The 19,389-nt window shown below is 35.7% G+C and overlaps 1 protein-coding gene across 1 annotated transcript; it reads right to left on the reverse strand.

Moving 5' to 3' along the window:
- Positions 1–3,544: 3,544 nt before the first annotated feature.
- Positions 3,545–19,240, reverse strand: Sce (E3 ubiquitin-protein ligase Sce). The gene is made up of 2 exons (XM_081731741.1): positions 18,211–19,240; positions 3,545–4,514 (listed from the first exon to the last, which is right to left on the reverse strand). Exons 1-2 carry the CDS (start codon positions 19,133–19,135, stop codon positions 4,303–4,305), a joined length of 1,137 nt encoding a protein of 378 aa, XP_081587867.1. The 5' UTR covers positions 19,136–19,240; the 3' UTR covers positions 3,545–4,302.
- Between the last annotated feature and the right edge of the window lie 149 nt (positions 19,241–19,389).

The following is a 19,389-nucleotide window of genomic DNA, read 5'->3' on the forward strand; positions in this document are numbered from 1 at the left end:
ACCCACTTTTGCCGCACTCGCTCACTCTACGGTCCTCGGTAACAATCCTTTCAATGTTGTTGATCCCTGGGACACTGTATTCATATCAAGAAACCGTTTCTTGTTATTTTCTACCTACCGTTTCCGCTCTATGAGTATCAATGAGTTGAGTTGATGTTAAGTTTACCGTTCCTTTCAGTAGCGAGGTTATATGAGACCTGGACTTACAGCTTAACGTGGGATTCGAACTACACGAAATCCCGCTGAGAATCAAAACCGGGTCTCCATGCCAACGGCGAGTACGCTAAACGCTTAGTTTATTACTATTAAGATAGAAGCTGCAAGTTGCAGTGTATTTGAAGTACTTCCAGTTTTAGTAAAATGAAAAGGATTTATTTTTGACGTGCTAAATTCATATCAAAAAACCGTTCCTAGCTATATTTCACAATTTTTGCTTTATTAACAATGAAACCAGAAAATGCCGATTTATACCACTTCCGGCTGGAATAGAGAAATTGGTTCCGTGATAGAATATATTCTTGGAACGTTGAATCCATATTAGAAAACCGTTTCTTGCTACTACTTACACTTTTTGTTCCAATATATTGACAGACAGATACAATCGTTCTAGAAGACTTACATTACTTGTGCATAGCATAATATGGAAGTCTGATAAAGAAAATGTGGTGCTTCCAGATATAGGTTCATGCAGGATGCATTTAAATGGACATTCATAAAGGAGATTTGCCTGGTCTACAAATGTTAACGAAGGCTACATCACACCCTAAAGTATTTGCTCAACAAGTCAGGGTCAGGCTTTCTTTCAGAAAAATTAGACCAGGAGACAAGATTAAAATGTGACGGAGCTGCAATGGAATACTACTTGTTTAAAAAAAACATGCCCTACACAATAGTGATATGTAATCACAATTTATCTTGCTCCGGGGACGAGATTGACTTAGTAAAGAGGGGGTTAGCCTTTCAAAAGTATACCTGGAAGAAACACTGCAACAAGATACACGATTTCTCAGTCTTGAGAGAGAAAATTAAATCAGGAAAGAAAACGCTGATATTGAGGCAAATCATAACGAAAAAATACAAGAACTCACATAAAAAAATTATCTTACCTTATATCGGGGGAATTAGAAATCCATTGAAGCTATTTCTATGTTTGCTGGCATTTTTATCACTGGCTTCTGTTAGCTGCTAAACTCGTAACATAATGGGTTTATTCCTCCTGTGGAACCCTTCTGAGAGAAGTAGATTGAATTCTCAGTTTTCAAACTGTGTTGGACTTAACCTCTTGAAAAAAATGTTACAAAATTGATAAGGTTTCCAGTATTAGCACGTTGATATATATATTATTCCTTAAACTGAGTTCCCTCGTGGTTCTGATCCCACGTTAAGCTGTAGATCCACGTGGCGCTACAATGGATTACAATTGTAATAGATATAATTGAAGACCTCGGGGAAAAATAATAATATCCCACATTGACATTATTTTCAGATACAAGGCTTTGAATGTTTGGGTACGCATAGTGACACTATCGAGAAACCTGTAAGGAATTGGCCATATTTCTGTCACCTGTCGACTAAACTCGGTAATTCTTCGAGGGATAACAGATCCTCCGGCGTCAGACAGCATAGACTGTTTCACTCATTTTTCACGATTTTGAGGGTCATCATTTTCCCCCGAGGTCTTCGATTGTAATTATTTAAATTAAACTTTTGTTATTCCATCCATTGTTTTAGTTATGTTACAATAATACACGTTTCAAACCCAACTGTCTGTCTTTATCGTCAGTGTTGCAGTTGCAAATTTTTCTTTCAGTTTAACACCCCACAATTATGTCCTTTTAGGCTGATAATTAAGGCAAGTGAATGATGATGGACGAATCGGTGGAGTGAGAATGTAGGAGAAACGGGAGTGCTCCGAGAAAACCCACAGACAGATGTTGTCCATCACAAATTTACTTTGCCGGGGATTGAACCAAGGATCCCACGAACGAAATACGCACTCTACTATTGAGCCACCGTTCCCCCTTTATTGCAGTTGCCTTCCAGAACTTCTCTTAAATAAACAAAGGTGCAGCAACGCAAGTTTAATTCATTTAATTACAGGTTATCTCCGTGAAAATTATGTGCAACATATGAGGCGTTCCGAGTAGTAAGAGACGAAAGTTACGCGCAGTCTGAACGTTCGAAAATTACAATTGAAGAAGTGTTCGAATAGTAATATCACACTGCTGTGTAGCTGCATGTTTTCATGCCTATAGTGAAAGTAGCTCCCCTTTGCCTTAGAAAATACCTGATGGGTGAAAAGTAACTAGGTACTTTTAATACTCTATATAAATTATACTATTATCGATTTTATGTTGAAAACAGTGCCAATATATAAAGTATTTATGAAGATTTCACAATGCCAGCTTCACTTAGTTCAACTGCTGAAACCTGGAAGCAGCAGCGCAATGCATATGAACATGGTGGACGCTTATCTGTTTAAGAGCAAGATCGCTGCACTGAACCTCACGAATGACCAGCAACAAGTCCAAATCTCACCCCGAGTGATTTTTGATTGTTGGACTATACTAAATATGAGGTGTACAAATCCAAACATCACACAGTGCAGGAACTGGAGGTACTGATTCAAGAGAGTTATTGCCAACATCCCAATTGATTTCCTTCAGAAAATTACGAATTGTATTCCTGACAGTTTAAGGAAGCTGGTTAACAATACAGGTGTCTCTGTTGAGATCTAAGATATTCTTGTGAAAATTATTGTCGCATGTGTATAAATATGTTGTTGTAGGAATATAATTTGATAACGAATTCGCTCGGTATTTCTTATAATGTTAGTATGTGTATAATCGGCAAAGACATGTATGTGGCAAATTTCATGTCAAAAGAGCAGGAAATAAGAACAATAAAACGAAAATAAACTTTGTTAACAACATTTTGTTTGACTCATTCCAATTTTCGTATTTATAATTCTTTTTCTATGGAATTTACCACAAATATACATTTCCCGATTATACACATAGTATCAGTATTAAAAGTACCCTGCAAAATTATTATCAAATTATATTCTTTCAAGACAGTTATAGATATGCGACAATCATTTTGGACATGGGTGTACATGTTTTTCTAATAAATAAGAATCGATATTCCAGAATTTATAACATATTTTTAATACCTACTTACTTTCCACTCACCCTGTAGTTCAAAGAAATGGACGATTATTTTGACCCTTCAGAGCACATTTTCATGAAACACGCCCCACTACTAGTGCTCCGAACGCCTCATATTATTTCTGTTCGTAAAAAAAAAAAAAAGAAAAAAAAAGAAAAAAAAGAAAAAGAAAAAAAAGAAAAAAAGTACAATTTTCTTTATGCCAGTTCACTTGTCTACCTGTTGGAAAGGAAATGATGAATTTTATGTTATAAAATCAGTGCAGCACATAAAGGTGACTTGGAATTGCCTTTTTTCCGAAGTTTCTTCACTGAACTCGCGAACAATAATATGTATCCTATAGTAGGATGTATGAGCAAGAAATAAAATAAATACATACAGAAGAAAAATATATTTTCTTTTTTTTCCTTTTACAAGAACTCTTATTATATGGCATCAATAAATCTCACACAAATAAGTGTCCTCTGTTTACAAAACAACACCAAAATAACTATTTCAGTTGGATCTACTTATCAACGGAAAATACAGGAAATAATACCGATCTACTACAACATAAAGGAAACTTCCATATTATATTTCAAGGTCGCTTTCTATCATGGAAGTAAGACAACCACCTTAACTTCAAAATAGCGTATTCGTAGGCTAATATACCCTGAAAAATGTAGTTTATTTATAATTTATTAATCATGTATAAAATCTATCTGCATACAGTAATGACAATATACTGTTCAAATATTTTTATCTTTAAATCCTTTGTACCAGTTTTTATTTTAAAATAAAATTCCACATTTTGCATTAATACATAAAATATTGTTTCTCGTTTTCCTGTTTTGAAGTCCTTTTGCAATTACGAAATCACTTTAGCTGCTTGAATCAGTCAAATATATATATATATATGAATGTATATATCACGCATGAAAAAGTGAATGCCAAAATACCACCAATATCCCACAGTTAGGAATTCTCTTGACTGTATGTTACAAAACTACAAAGAATAACCGGTTTTGTTTCACAAAGAAGAAAGTGAAGTATTTACACAACGCACACTCTTTATCTCCTCCTTATCTTCTGCTTTTCCACAGAGGCTCGCAGATATAGCGTTTACTTAGAACCAGTCCTGGAGCGTACCTGAGTTCATGTCTTTTTCCACGAATAAAACATCTCCAAAGGTTTGTTAACCTTCCAGAATTTTTCATTAACTTGCCTCAAAGTTTGGTTTCCACTAAGCACAACATATTGCCCCGGGGTTGGAGCAATATAAATGCAGAAATTCAGCAAACTGTCCGGCAGCTCTGAATCCAGATCTAATGTTAATCGCATCGCCAAATATTTGCTCAGATGGTCAACTGTAAAACACAAATAAATAAAATAATACAAAGATGAAGTTTGAATTATATGAAATATTTGAACAAAAATACCATCCATTTAAATAACTTTAACACAATATTAATGTGACTATGCTCTTATGATAAAATTTTTTTCTTTTCATTTTTCATCTACATTTCAAACGAGATACTCGACTCCTTTTTATTAGAAAGGCAGCCAAGTATCTCGCCACACATATAGATGAAAAATTAAAGAAAGAAAAAAAATACTATAATCACATAAACGCATCCAGATTAGTATTCTGTTAAATTTTGATATGTATTCTATACATTTAATTAGTTGTTATATTTACAACAATCACCTTAATCTACTCTGGACACATAATATGAATAATCACCTGCTACATTTCAAACCCTAATCAGGCTCAGGTTCATCTGGCAGCAACAGATTGCGAACTTTTTTTTTTTTTTTTTTTTTGAATTAATTGACAATCCTTAGGAATATATATCTTCTGTCAAACATACGGAAAAAAAAAAAAGAAATCTACAGAATAGATTTACAGGTTAGATGTTTCCAGCTCGCTAGCTAAGGTTTTTCAATTAATTCAAAATGAAAAAGAAAATCACAACGTATTGCTGCAAGCACAACAAATCCAATTAGCCTTTGAAATGTAGTAAATGATCTGTCCTCAGGAAACATAGAGATGTGTTAAAAATATAACTGATTCTAAGTTCTTTAGTAATTATAAAATATTATCATTATCTTCTCCGCTCAACTACAGCACAGAAAATGAAGAAAGAGCAATATAAAGGGATAGTAAAAGAAGATGATGCAAAGGTGTGGTCAGAATTTGGTAAAAAGATACATACAGTAGAAAAGAAGAAATTCTACAAGCTTAGAAAGGGTTTGAAATTATAATGAAAGAATAACTAAATCTATGGCCTATGGAACCCAGAGGTTCACGTTCACAAAAGCTCTCCACTGACTTCTATCCTCAGCCAACTGGATCCAGTTCCGACTTTGTATTCCTATTTCTACGAGATCCATCTTAATACTGTCCTCCCATCTGCACCTAGGTCTTCCTAATGGTCGTTCTCCTCGTTCTCCGATTGGTCTTCCAAGTAAGACTTTAAAGGCGTCCCTATTTTCTTCTACTTTGGCTACATGACCTGCCCATCAGAGCCTCCTAGATTTGATGACCCTAACAATGTCTGGTAAACAGTATAAATCATGTAGTTCTTCGCTACGAAGTTTCCGACATTCCCCATTCCCGCTTTTCTCGGGTCTAAATATTCGTCTCAAGATCTTATTCTCAAATAGTTTCCAGTCTACGTTTTCCCCTTAGAGTAAGCGACGATGTTACGCAACCATACAGAATAACAGGCATGATTTACGTTTTATATATTTTAAGCTTCAAATTTGTCGGTAGGATTCGAAATGGCCATTTGAAATCAGCTAGGTCTTCAAGATGCAGCATCTCCCGTAATAGAACAAATAGTATTTTGACGACAAAAGGTTTTGACACGGATTCCGTGCTTTTAGCCGACATTTGATTTCTTCGTGAATATGATCTTGGTCTGTTAATATTGATCCTACATATTCGACAGCATCCACTATACTGAAAGTATTATTTGATATTTTAACGCATCCATCATGTGCAGCATTATATAATATAATGAAAGAATATGGTATTAAAAATGGAAACGAGAAATACTAAACATAAATTCGTAACTAAAATGTTAATTGCCACTTTCTAGCCATATTACATGGATATTCACAATATCTAAAAATTTCGTCATTCGGTATTTTCGGCGGGGTGTTTTCGTCACTCGGCGAAATAATGGACTACTTCGACACGAGTCACTAACTATTGCTACAGAAATGTTACATTTTAAAATATGAACAATGTAACTTCTCAAAATTTAGCTTAGAAGCCATTCTGAAGAAAAACATTAATTTATATTGCCTGAAATATCGATGAGAAGTTAATAAACACTACATCATAACTATTGGAACACAAAGATTAGTACAGTTTATATATATCGTGTCATATCCATATACGTGTACATAATAAATTTTTGAAATTTCCATTTCCAGAACTAGTGTGTAAAAAGAAAACTGGTCCAAGAAAATATGTCGCCATGGGTTATGTTGGCCTATGCGTAAATATGGCTTTGATATGGACTACGAAACCACAAAAAACAAACAATGAATTGAAGACAACAGCAGCAGAGTGACCACGAAAACCAGGAGATACGTGAAGGAAGAAGTATTTTGGGATATTCCATCCAAGAGAATGAGAAGACAGAAGAAATACCAGTACTAATAACTATAGATATTGTGACAAGTGGAGAAAGGCACTGAGAAAGGTAAGATAAGACCGAATTCCTAAAACATGAAAATTGTACCAACCAGCAGCAGGACCTGTGAGCATACACTGGCTCTGCACAAATGACCATTTTACAACCAATAATCACCCACACTCGTGCGGATTCAGGCTTACTATAGTGCAAAGAAATAAAACTACGAGAAAAACCAATGAAGTGGGTTCACAAGCAACGAAAGATGGTCAAATGCGAAAAGAAATCACCACGAGATTATAGCAAGGACGAAGATTTTACCAGAGTGGCATATTCTGTATGAGGTAATATGGCATATCAACACATCACACAATAAAACTGTGTAATGCCTATTTTTCAAGAGTATCCACTAAACAATTTCTTCAATAGCAAGGGACGTTAAAAAAAGCCTAAACTAAATCTGCATGAAGGGAATATGGATAAGAACTGGGACTGTATCACTAACAGTTTTACTCAAAATTTGATATCCTTGAAATTTATCACACCTTGCTGCTCCAAGAAAGCAATTGCTCAAAGGTGTTCTCTCTTAAAGCAGCAACTAGACTTGACAAGCATGAAGTACAACATTTCCTGTGTTTATATAGACTGAAATAGTCATTTTCTCTGCGTTACCATGGTGACCGTTTGTTTATTTATTTAAATTTATACATATGAGTGAAGTGAAATGTGTACTGTGAAAACTAAATTAAATAAAAATCATGTTTAATAAATTATTCACAATTGAGGAATATTTTGAAAACGAAGTTAAGTTGGCGAGAAAAGAACAATTTAAGAACGTGGGAATCACTATTTAAAAATTTTACGAATGGCCTCGCGTAGCGTAGTCGCTAACGCTCTCACCTTTGGTGTGAGCGGTCCAGTGTTCGATTTCCGGTGTGGACACTCGATCGAAATGGTGTAACAACTTTTTCACGCCAGTTATCCTGAGTAAGAGTTTTCCTCATTCACACCATGCAAATATAACGATGGTATCTGACGTACAAGTCCCAGGCCGCTTTCTTGCTTCCCCCATTTCGTGGATAGTGTGTTCGCCGAGCGATATCATTCCTCCAAGTGACGGACTTATGGCCATAGAGTTGGTAATGGACAGAAATATGTATAGATTTTTTACAAGTACAATACAATAATTCAAAAAGAAAGAGTAACATCTAAGGAACTTATTCCTTCAGGCATCATGGGTCTGAGTAAGGTAGTAATCGCATAATTAACGCAAGCGCCACTACCATGTAAAAAATGAAATGAAATCTTTAAGTTTTACGTCCCACTGTTATGTCGGTTAGGCTAAGGAGACGGTGATGATGAGAGATGAGTGAAATAAAGAAAGTGGGAGGAAACGGGAGAAAGCCCACGAGCACGGTGTTTGTCCACCACGAAGTCCACACGGTGCGATCTGGAATCGAACCAGGGACCCCAAGCACCGGAGGTGAACGCTCTACCACTGAGCCACCGCGCCCCCGCCACTACCATGTAATCTACCGCAAAGAGAAAAAAAAATATAAACTCTCTAACGTGTAGATTAACGATTTGTGACCCAAAAAAATAACTAGTACAGACAATATGATTTTTAAAAAAAATCCAAGTTTAGAATAATGATACTCTATGGGCGCATTTACATTTCTTACGTCTACCTTTTACAATATGAGTGCGCTATTATGGTTGTAGCCATGTGTGTCCTGTGAATTTTCAAATTTGGACCAATTTCTAATCGATGGACATTCATTGCATCTTTCCTTACATTCCCTACTAACTTATCAAATTATATTCCTACAACAGCATATTTATAGACATGCGACAATAATTTTGGACATGAGTGTACATACATATATATTTTCGTATGACGAAGTTATAAAATCTGTGCATTTAACTGTGGTTAGAAGGTTTTGTTCACGTACTAAATATGCATAACAATGTCAGTTTTAAATTTACCACACACACACACCTACATGTTCCCTGTGATAAATTTAAACTAGTGTTTCTAACGTTGTTATTATAAGGAGTTTAATTTTTTTAAAGTTAATTATTACAACGTTCCATTTTAATTAACATTTTCTCTGGATAACAGTCAACAGGAGTATTATACTATACAATGCAGAAACATGGAGATCACATTAAAGATGTCAAAAACGATCAGAATCTTTCGAAATATGGATATGAATGGAGAAACATAATAACGTAGAAATGAAAATAATGAGAAAGTATTGAAATAAGTTAAGGAAGACTCTATTAGAGGCATTAAAAACAAAAAGAGAAATTAGTTTCGACATTTAAGAAATGCTGATAACAACGATTTATCCCAACACTTTATCTTTTTGCATTTTCCAGTGAAAAGTAACAACTGAACAGAGATTAAATCCAAGGTTTTCCCGCTCCTGATCGGTACGTTAAATTCTACACTGTCCATTCCTCTCCAAACTAGCCGCACATTTTCCCCTCTTAATCCAAAATGTAAGAAACCTTTCTCAAAGTGTGAAAACTTGTCTGGTCTGAAGGCTACAACAAAGCAGTTAACGTATCAGCACAATAAGGCTTAGACCCAAGTTTGTGCTCGAAAAATGAAATCCTTTCATTTCCGCGTCTCATGGTTATACTTTTGGCAAAAGGAGACGGAGATGATGGGAATGAATGAAATTATGGAATGAAGAATGTGGGATAACGCCAAGAAACCCCAAGCACACAGTGTTTGTTCACCACAAACTCCACTTGGCATGAGCTGAGATAGAACCAGGGACCAAAGGTGAACGCTTTATCATTCAGCCACCGCCTCGCAGTAAGTTTTCTCTCAAGCCCAGTTGTATAATTTTACTGCTTGACACTCAATGATTATAACAATGCTTCCTATATTTTTCGGTTTACGGTGTCCTTAACGGTGTCCTAAGCCAGCATATGCGTGTATCTAAGTCATGCATAAATCCATAAAAATGAAACATGCACGTGCACTTTAATCATTTATCGAGCGTATGGAACACATTATACCTTACGATCTTCAGTGTTTTTTCATTATATTATTTTTTATTTTTTTAATAGTACTTATGGTCGCCTACCTTTTCCAAAGCCTTTGTGTGCTCCTGAGAATGACTGTCCGGAATGTAACGCTCGAAATATTGGAAGAAAGGATGACGAGGAACATTTCTTTTCATTGATTATTTTTAGTTGTAAACGAGTAGTAATGTCACGTGTAGACCACGTGAAGGAGTGTTATTAAAATATTGACAGTAAATGAATGATATGCAACCAACCAACCTAATTATTAGGTACAGCTGGGTTGCATACTACTAAGGGATACTTCATCTATAATAATCTCCTTCTGAAATACAGAGGAGCCGTATTTTCCGATTACTTGAATGGATCGCTTCTTAACTCTGGATCCTCTACATCCTGGACCTAACAAGTTGTTCCTGAGATTTTTAATCTTTTGGATGGACGGACATACGGACAGGCAGGACAAGTACACTCGTGTCCAAAATTATTGTCGCATATATATAAATATGTTGTTGTAGAAATATAATTTGATAACGAATTCGCCCGGTATTTCTTATAATGTTAGTATGTGTATAACCGGCAAAGACATGTATGTGGCAAATTTCATGTCAAAAGAGTAGTAAATAAGAACAATAAAACGAAAATAAAACTCTCTTGGCCATTTAGCAACATTTTGTTTTACTCATTCTAATTTTCGTATTTATAATTATTTTCCTATGAAATTTATCACAAATATACATTTCGCGATTATACACATAGTATCAGTATTAAAAGTACCCTGCAAAATCATTATCAAATTATATTCTTACAAGAAGACAGTTATAGATATGCGACAATCATTTTGGACATGAGTGTATATAGCAATGAGTTTTAGTTGGTAAACCAGACTTCTTAAAAATGTCTTCATCATTCACCTAGTAATGTTCCTCATTTATCTTTCCTCTAATATTTAGAGTGACACACTCCGTAACTCATCCTGAGGGGAACGCAATGGCTCAAGAGTTTCTTACAAAACGATATTCACATTTTTTCCTCAACAGCGATAAATAATAATATTGGGTAGATTTTATCGATACTTATAGGTGCCTACCTTTCTCAATAGATAGATTCTTATTTTACTATATAACACTTGTAAACTCATATTATTGGACTAAATTTATTAATAACCTGTTTCCTTTCTCTTTTTACAATGAATTCTTCTTACTCAGCCCAAGACGACGCTAAGAATACATTGACAACGAAATTTAAAAATAAAAATTAAAACAAGGTAATTAATAAATTTAGTAAGTACATTAACATTAGATGTACACAGTCTTATTAGTAAAATAACAATCTGTAGCTATTGAGAGAAGTTGGCGCCCGTAAGTATCGATATCATCTACGTAATATTTATAATTACCACTGTTGGGACACAAAAGATAATGTGAACATCATGTTGTGAAAAGGACTCAAACCATTGTGTGCCCCTAAAGATAAGAGATCAAATGCTTCATTCGAAATATTCCAGGAAAGATTGATGATGAGGAGGAACACTACTTGAGTAAGTGATTGAGGTATTACAATGTGTTGTATATGATCGATAAGTAATCCTTAAAAATGTGTTATTTGAACGAAACCATACTGACATTTACACTGACAACTTAAAAAAAACTTGCAATTATATGCTATGCAGTTTAATGATTCCTTGTGACGACCTGTCAAAATATATTAAATTAAAATAATTCAGTAATTTATCTGTCCTCGTATTTTTGGAAGGTGACCAATAGTTTATTTTCTTGTATGCATTGGTAGTGTTATAAAATTTTGAACTGCTGTATTTTTTTTTTTTTTTTTTTAATAATTTACTCTATGTATTTATATTAGATATGGACAGAAATTAGTTTGTTTCGCCTTGGTGTTATTATGCAACAACAAGGTTATGCTGGAAGGGGTCACATAGGCTTAAAGCGGAATCCAAACCGCTTCTCGACTTACATCCAAGAGAAATTGTCCATTTGGACACGAAACGAGGCTAATTGGTCACAAATGCGATTGCCGACCCACTCACGAAGGACTCCTGATAAAAATACGTTGTTAATATAATTGTTAAGAGTCATTTCAGAAGGACAAAAAGATAAACAGTTACACAAGTAGAATTATATATAAATCGGGAAACTCCCGCCTTAGCCATTGGGAAAATCCTATTAATACTTTAAATTTATTTGCATGTAAAATTTCAAGGTCAACGTATCATAATCACTACGCTAAAATTGAGGTATTATATTACAAATTTGGTATGTAGATATCATTCAAAAAAATTAAAACAAAGTCAAATCCAAGTTGAATGTTGGAAGCCACGTAGGCAGTTGATAAATTTTGCCAATTTCTATCAATATATATAACCAACCTTGGCTTCTTTATGCAACAGGCATTCATTTAAGTAGAAATATATAATTTGGTTTCATTTCGTATGTTTAGGCTTAACATCCTTATGAAATACCAAGGCTATCACGGAGATGACTTTCGCTGAAAGGGACACCTCGAATCGCTACTTGGTTTACACTTGAAAGATGGGTTGTGGTTCGACCGAGAATTGAACACGGGATCCCTTGATTAAAAGGTGAAAATTAGATAAACGTAACGCGGATGGTTTGATATGTGGAAACGTCACCATAAAGTTCACACGATGTAAAGCTTTTTTTTTTTTTTTTTGTTTTGTTTTGTTTTGTTTGTTTGTTTAAATCATGGTTTAAAAACCAGCCAACCCTGATACTAACTGCTCTAATAATTTGCTTAGTAAATATACATGGAAGAATTTCATGCTACTTTTTTCTAAAATAATATACTTCTCTACAATGATCAGGCACGTTTCTAGATTATCTAAATGGTATTTACCACTTTATTCTAGTATTTGTACGCCATTAAACGTTTATCTTTATTATTTTGAGTTAAATTTTAGTACTTATGTTTTGAATTATAAGCAGTGGTGTTATTCTAATTTTTTACCAACCGGTTCTGTATATATATCGAGAGAGAGAGAGAGGAAGATAGTAGATGGATAGAGAGATATAACTCTTTTAGGAAACAAACCGTACAAGGTAGACAAAAGCAAATTTTTTACTGGATACCACAAGTGACAAGTAAAGATCTACACAGCATCCTATACCAAGGTGGTGTGACGAAGGTAGGTAGCACTGCGAATATCTTGGAAACTAATTCTTATGCTTGTCAAAAAGTATTGGAAAGACCTTTATCCAGCAATGGATCAACAATTGTTCATAATGGTATGTATGCGTTTCAAATATAAATAACCGTCACCATTACATTCAAGTGATCCCAGTTCTAATCTTGATATCAGAGCATTTGAGATTAAGAAATAAAACGCTTACACCTTGTTCTGAGATATCATATGTTTAATCCTATAACTGTAAGAAATTCTAAAAAAACAAAGATAGTTACACTAAAATTTACTATTTCTGGGTATAAATGGGTATTATGCCTGGGTACAAACGGTTCTGCGAACTGGAGATATTTTAACAACCGGTTCTACCGAACCGGCTAAATATCACCACTAATTTTAACTGACTCATTTCCGTATACTTAATGGCTGAATACGCTCTCTAGCTATAAAAATATGTAGGAAACTAGTTTCTATATAGCCTCCCTTCGCTTCGTATGTTATACAGTACTTTAAAACCGATGTTAACCATAATCCAGGTATATTCGGTTATGATATGAAAATATTGGTATATGTGTTATTAACACAAATATCGTTCGACACATTTTGTTTAAATTAACTACCACTTACTTATGATGTCCCCTGGGGATCTTATACAAATTTTTATATTCCTAGTATAATTTCGACCACTAATCCTGTTGCCTTCGACAGCTAGACAGGATCCTGCGGTTTTAGGCTTATCAAAATATCTATACAAACACAACTTAAAGGAGGTCAAAAATATTTAAAGAAAACGTTATCACCAGTACAAAATAAATAAATAAATAAATAAATAAAATTTAAAAAATATATGTTTTAGAGCAGAGCGCAAAATTTCCGGTCGCTAAGTCGCTATTAACGACTAGAAATTTAGAGCTGGCGACCAGTGTTCAGTAGGAATGGTTTCTGCCTAAACTCACAGGGCTGCACACTTTTTGTTTCGCAAGAATATAATTGTCACTGAGTACGAGAAAACACGGAATGTGAAGTCTGTAATCGAGAAGTGGTACTTCAGTGGCAGAGAGAGAGCGTTACACAAACGTGAAGTCTTCAGGTAAGATATTTTTTAATATGTATACGAATTTCCAATTCAACACTGATTATTCTGAATCTAATTGTTTGGTTTTGAAAGTTTGAAAGATCAAATGGCCTGATCAAATGAAAGACCGTGGGGATGGAGGGGCTCTCACAATTTGTACGTGAGAGATACTGGCGACCATCATTTTTGGATTGGCGAGTGCGTCTGACTTTGAAATTTTGCGCCCTGAATATAACAATATTTACCTATCAATAACAATAATAATAATAATAATAGAGAAATTATATAATAATAATAATAATAAAGAAAATATGTAACTATAATAGCAAAAAACAATAAGACATCATAAATCAACGTTTCAGGCGAACCTTTTCGCATCGGTCAAGTACCGTCCACTCAGTATCCATCAGGTTGTCTCCAAGAAACTGAAGGAGGCGTACGAACAGGTGAAGCGTTTGTCCTTTTCGGAGAAAGGGCCGTATCATTGAGCTAGCATATATATTAGCTAAATTTTAGGCCGGCCATATAAGGTGAGAGACGAAGAGATGAGCTCGTCAAAGACCAACACTAAGAGAAACACGTGGGGTTTTGCTAGCCGATATGAGTGGGGTCTCAATTTCTGGACTTTTGTCAGGAATAAAATCAGTTTGGGTGGAAACGTCCGACGTCTGAGTTGCCACAGATTTACAAGAGGTAACTGCAAAGGATACAGAAAAGAAGGAAGGGGTGCTTTCTTTCAAACGACGCTTCGCATTGATAGCAGATATCTTCTCAACAACCATTAGCTCTTGGATACGTTTCTCCTGCTGAAAGACTTAACAGTGTCGAGACTCAGCAGAATGCTCACCCTTGCAGTTGACACAAAAGGGCTTGGTCGACCACAATTTGCACAAAGAGAAAACTCGCATTACAGACGTGTCAGTGTGCCAGAAATGTTAACATTTGAAACAGCGTAGGGACTGTGAATATAGGGACGGACCTTAAGTCGGTAATAACCAGTCTTCACGTTATCCGGAAGTGTGGGCAAACTGAAGAATAAGAACTAGTGACTGAGTAGCGACTACTGGTGTGATATCATGTTGGTCAGCCAGCTCCGATTTAATCTTCTTCTCGGTGGCATTTAGAAGATTCCAACATGATATCACACCGCGAGAGACGCTCAGTGGACGATGGGGTTCTATTAATACGTTAACTGGTCAAATGGAGATTTATCTGAGTAGCTTCGTTGTTTGCTTCTCGTCAATCGTTTCCATCAATAAAGTGCCATTCAGTAATTTCTTGATATTTTTAACCTGTCCGGCGTTATAAGTAATGACTTTACTAATGAGGAAAGGAAACAAACCCCAAATAGCACTTGGACGGTTAGCTTTAGCACTGGCACTATCAGCACCTTTATATGTAATTACAAGATATCGAACTACTGGTGTCGCGATACTTCTCTTTTTTACACTACTTATATCCCGAGCTTTTCACGAGAGGGTAAGCCCGGAGCAGATTTTAAAAATATTTTACTTTTCATAAAAAAAGCTATTATTAAATACACATGTATAAATAGAAAATGTGAGTGAACGCCGCAACTTCACACCGGGACAATTGCGAGGAAACTTCTAGCTATCTCACAAGCACGTCCTCGCCGTGGGGCCGACGAGTCGAAAGGAATGGAGATGCAAGAAAACCATTCCCGTCGACAGAAACACATGGCCCCGAAAAAACAAGAATCTTTCTTAAGGGAGTAGTTGCATTAATGGGTGCAGATTGACTTTAGGTCAGGTGGGTATAACCACAGCGTGCACACATATGCCATAAAAAATGCGAAGTATAAAACACGGACTACCGGTAACTTAAAAACACAAATGAACTTGTGCTATGTAGGCATTAAACAGCACGGATGCTATCTAACCGAGTCAAGCAGGAGCGCAGAAGGAGGGTCCGAGCGGAAGCGAGAAAGCACATCACCAATGGTGAGTATACGCACAAACGAGTATAGTTAAATACTTTATATGGTGTAAAAACACATGCTTTGCGTGTGACATAGTTTTGCGACACTTCTATGATCACTTTGTACACTCCCTTCACATACCTTCTTCACTTCATCATGTCTCATGAAGTATTACGTGGTAAAGTGCACATTTTCCATTTTGTGCTTCTACCTTATAATACATAGTAAGATCCGATATATTTTGATATAACACGTTTCTTCTGTCGATTGTACAAATTTTTGACCCCATAAAATGGTATAGCATCCAAAATGTTGCCCCACTTCACCACATTTGGTTCAAATGTAACTCCTTTCTTATTAGTTTCCACCCTATATTTATGTATTTCACTGCATTATTGAAGCATATATGTCTTAGGTTAGTTAATAAGACAGCGAGTTTGAAATACTGTCATATTATAGTCTACTGCATGTTTACTAATATCGCATCAATACGCGAACCCATAGTATCTAACTTTGTTGTCCTCTCTGATTAATCACCCTTGACTACCTCTTTTGTTACTTTCGTCTGATTCTGTTCATTTCTCCGTAAATTCTGTATTTCATGACATGACATGTAAAATTGTGCCCTGGTATAGCAGAGTGGAAAACAAATGTAAGGCAATATCATCTAGTCAGCTCTAAATCCATCAAATATATGAATTTTTTAATCATACTGCATGCGGTAGAATTAAACATTAAGTAATAAACCTGTATTTTATGTTTACAAGCGTGGAGTTACAAGTGTAAAATCATTACAAGTGATTTACGATGGTTAAAATAATAAAGGGACTGATGTTTAGATGAAGGGGGTCTAAAGTATTTAAAAGAAAATAAATAAATAAATAAATAAATAAATAAATAAAAAATTTACAGAAGAAATAAGGGAAGGTAACTGATTTCAGCCTCATTAAAGAATGGAATAGATGAACATGTTGTAGATAGGGACATGCAAAATGCTGTAAAGACTACATGTACTTACTGGAAGTGCACATACGAGAACATAAATACATGATGCAAGTAGTTAGCCCTAACCTATTAACAGAATTTAGCGAAATTGTACCATTTTTCCGAAAAAAAAAAAAAAAAAAGCCTCGCTCCGCTCAACCAAGCATTGGCCTAATTGAAAGAATATGAAACACGACTATTAGATATTATTTTCCGCCGGCGGAATATTTCTGCACAGCATAAAAGCTTATTTCATGTTAACAGGTGTGGTGTGAAAAAATTACAAGTGCTACAGGAACTCGTATCACTACAAAAACTTGTACTTATCAGCATGCCCACCGTCTCTGACGCGCCTGGCGCATTTAGACGCACACATGCAATAACACGTGTGCCCACCAGCTTTACTCCACCTCGGTTAGGTTGGATAGTATTCGTGCTTTTTAGTCGACAACTAGCACAGGTTGGTTTGTATCTTTTGTACTCTAACCTAACTTTTACGACATATGTCTGGACGCAGTATATATATACGCAGATCATGAAAGAACTAAGCTTTCAACAATTACCTGTGGCTGCTTTCTTAATGGCATCTATGCGAATTAGAGTGTTGTCAAGTCGGATTAATTCTCTATTCGGGGGGCTAAAACTAGGTAAAAAGAAATTATTTTTTAAAAAATGTTTACAGGCGAAACGAGTCGTTGTTACGGAAAGGTAATCGATGTGTGACTAATCTGTGAAAAAAATAGAAATTTATTGTATGTAAAGGAGGAACACGAAATGTTGCCGGGAAACAGCCAAATTTAGGGAAAAAAAGAAGAAGAACAAGAAGAAGCCGTTGCCGATCTATACAAACCGTGATGATAATTACAAAGGTAAATTTCTTGTGGAACACCTAACCTAACCTACCAGAAACTAACATAAACTAGCCAAAATTAGACTATATTTAGCAAAAAAAAAAGTACCGGTATCAATTTTAAGAAAGAAAAAAGTTTGCCGCTACAAAAATAGAATTTATCCGTCATATCGCCCAGAGCAAATCTTTTGGAGGACAATAAGGTAATTAGCGAAAGAATTATAGTTAATTTTTCAACAATTATTTTTAGTAGTATACCTCAACTTGACTCGCACGCCGTGCTTCATTTCGGATGCAATAAGCAATTTAAGGTACTACAAATAGTAATTTAAGAAACTACAGATTTTACTATAAAATTAATATGTATACCTGTAGCATTTGCCGTTGTCTTGATGTACCTCACCGAGTTATCCTTTAGAGCTTTAATAAGCGAATTGTCACCAGACATTTCCGTTGGGTGAGGCTTAAAGACCAACTCAATTTCATTTAAAGTTGATTCGGAAGGCCCCTCTCCTTCTCCCACTGAATCTTGTCCTGCATCGAGGCTTGAACAGGAATCGTTCTCCGAAGTTCCTGTTGTCTTCATACGTTTTGGCTTTGGTTGACTTGGTGGTGGAGTGGGGGTAGGCGTTTGCTGCTGTTGTTGTTGTTGCACAGGAACATTATGGACCTGTGCATTCTGCGCTGCGGGCACTTGTCTCGGAAATTGAGGCTGATTATTTGCAACTGGAGTTTGATGGGGTTCACTTTGCACTGGTGTTGGGGTTGAAGGGGCACTAACATTCGGAGTGATATTTGGTGTTGTGCTTTCCGGATCCGTTGCTGCCTTTCGACGCTGAGGCCTGTTCTGTGACTGTTGTTTAATGCCCTCTGTTATCGAACTGACCAAACCTGCCTGATTATTTATTGCACTCAATTTCGCTAGTACTCTTTCTTGATGAGCTTCGTACTCATCACGACTTGGGTAAATTTTCGATATTAAAAGATCAAAATTTGGGTCCGGCCGCAGTGATCGCTTTGACACTAACTTCTTCCTACATGTTGGGCACTCTTTATTCCCTGATCGAAGAGCAGTAATAATACAATCAGAACAAAACCGGTGTAAACACTCTTTTGTTGTCATTGTCTTCTTCAACATATCAAGGCATATTGGACACATAAGTTCACTGTGAAGGCTGCGTGGAGAAACTGCTATTTCAGTATTATCGGTAACTGCATCCTGAGGCGTGCGATGGAGTTCATAAAGAGACAGTTCCCATGACTTATTAAGTCCTAATTGGTCTGTTGAAGCCATTTCTAATCGAGATAATTAAAATTCATGCACACACTTAAAACATTTTACTCAACAAACATCAACAAACACCATGTTGTTATATTGTTATTTCACTTGCTCACCTGTAGAGGCGCTATTCGTCTGAATGTCTTGTCGATTAGTTTTTACGTACATTCCTTTATATTTAGTGCCTTGCTTAGTTGAGGATAAGAAAAGGTTATGTTAATATCTAATGGAGACAACTGATTAAAGTAGAATCGGGGTCCCATTCCGTA

This window comes from Thermobia domestica, chromosome 11, assembly GCF_964235325.1.
Source record: "Thermobia domestica chromosome 11, izTheDome1.hap1.1, whole genome shotgun sequence".
NCBI classification, from domain to species: domain Eukaryota; kingdom Metazoa; phylum Arthropoda; class Insecta; order Zygentoma; family Lepismatidae; genus Thermobia; species Thermobia domestica.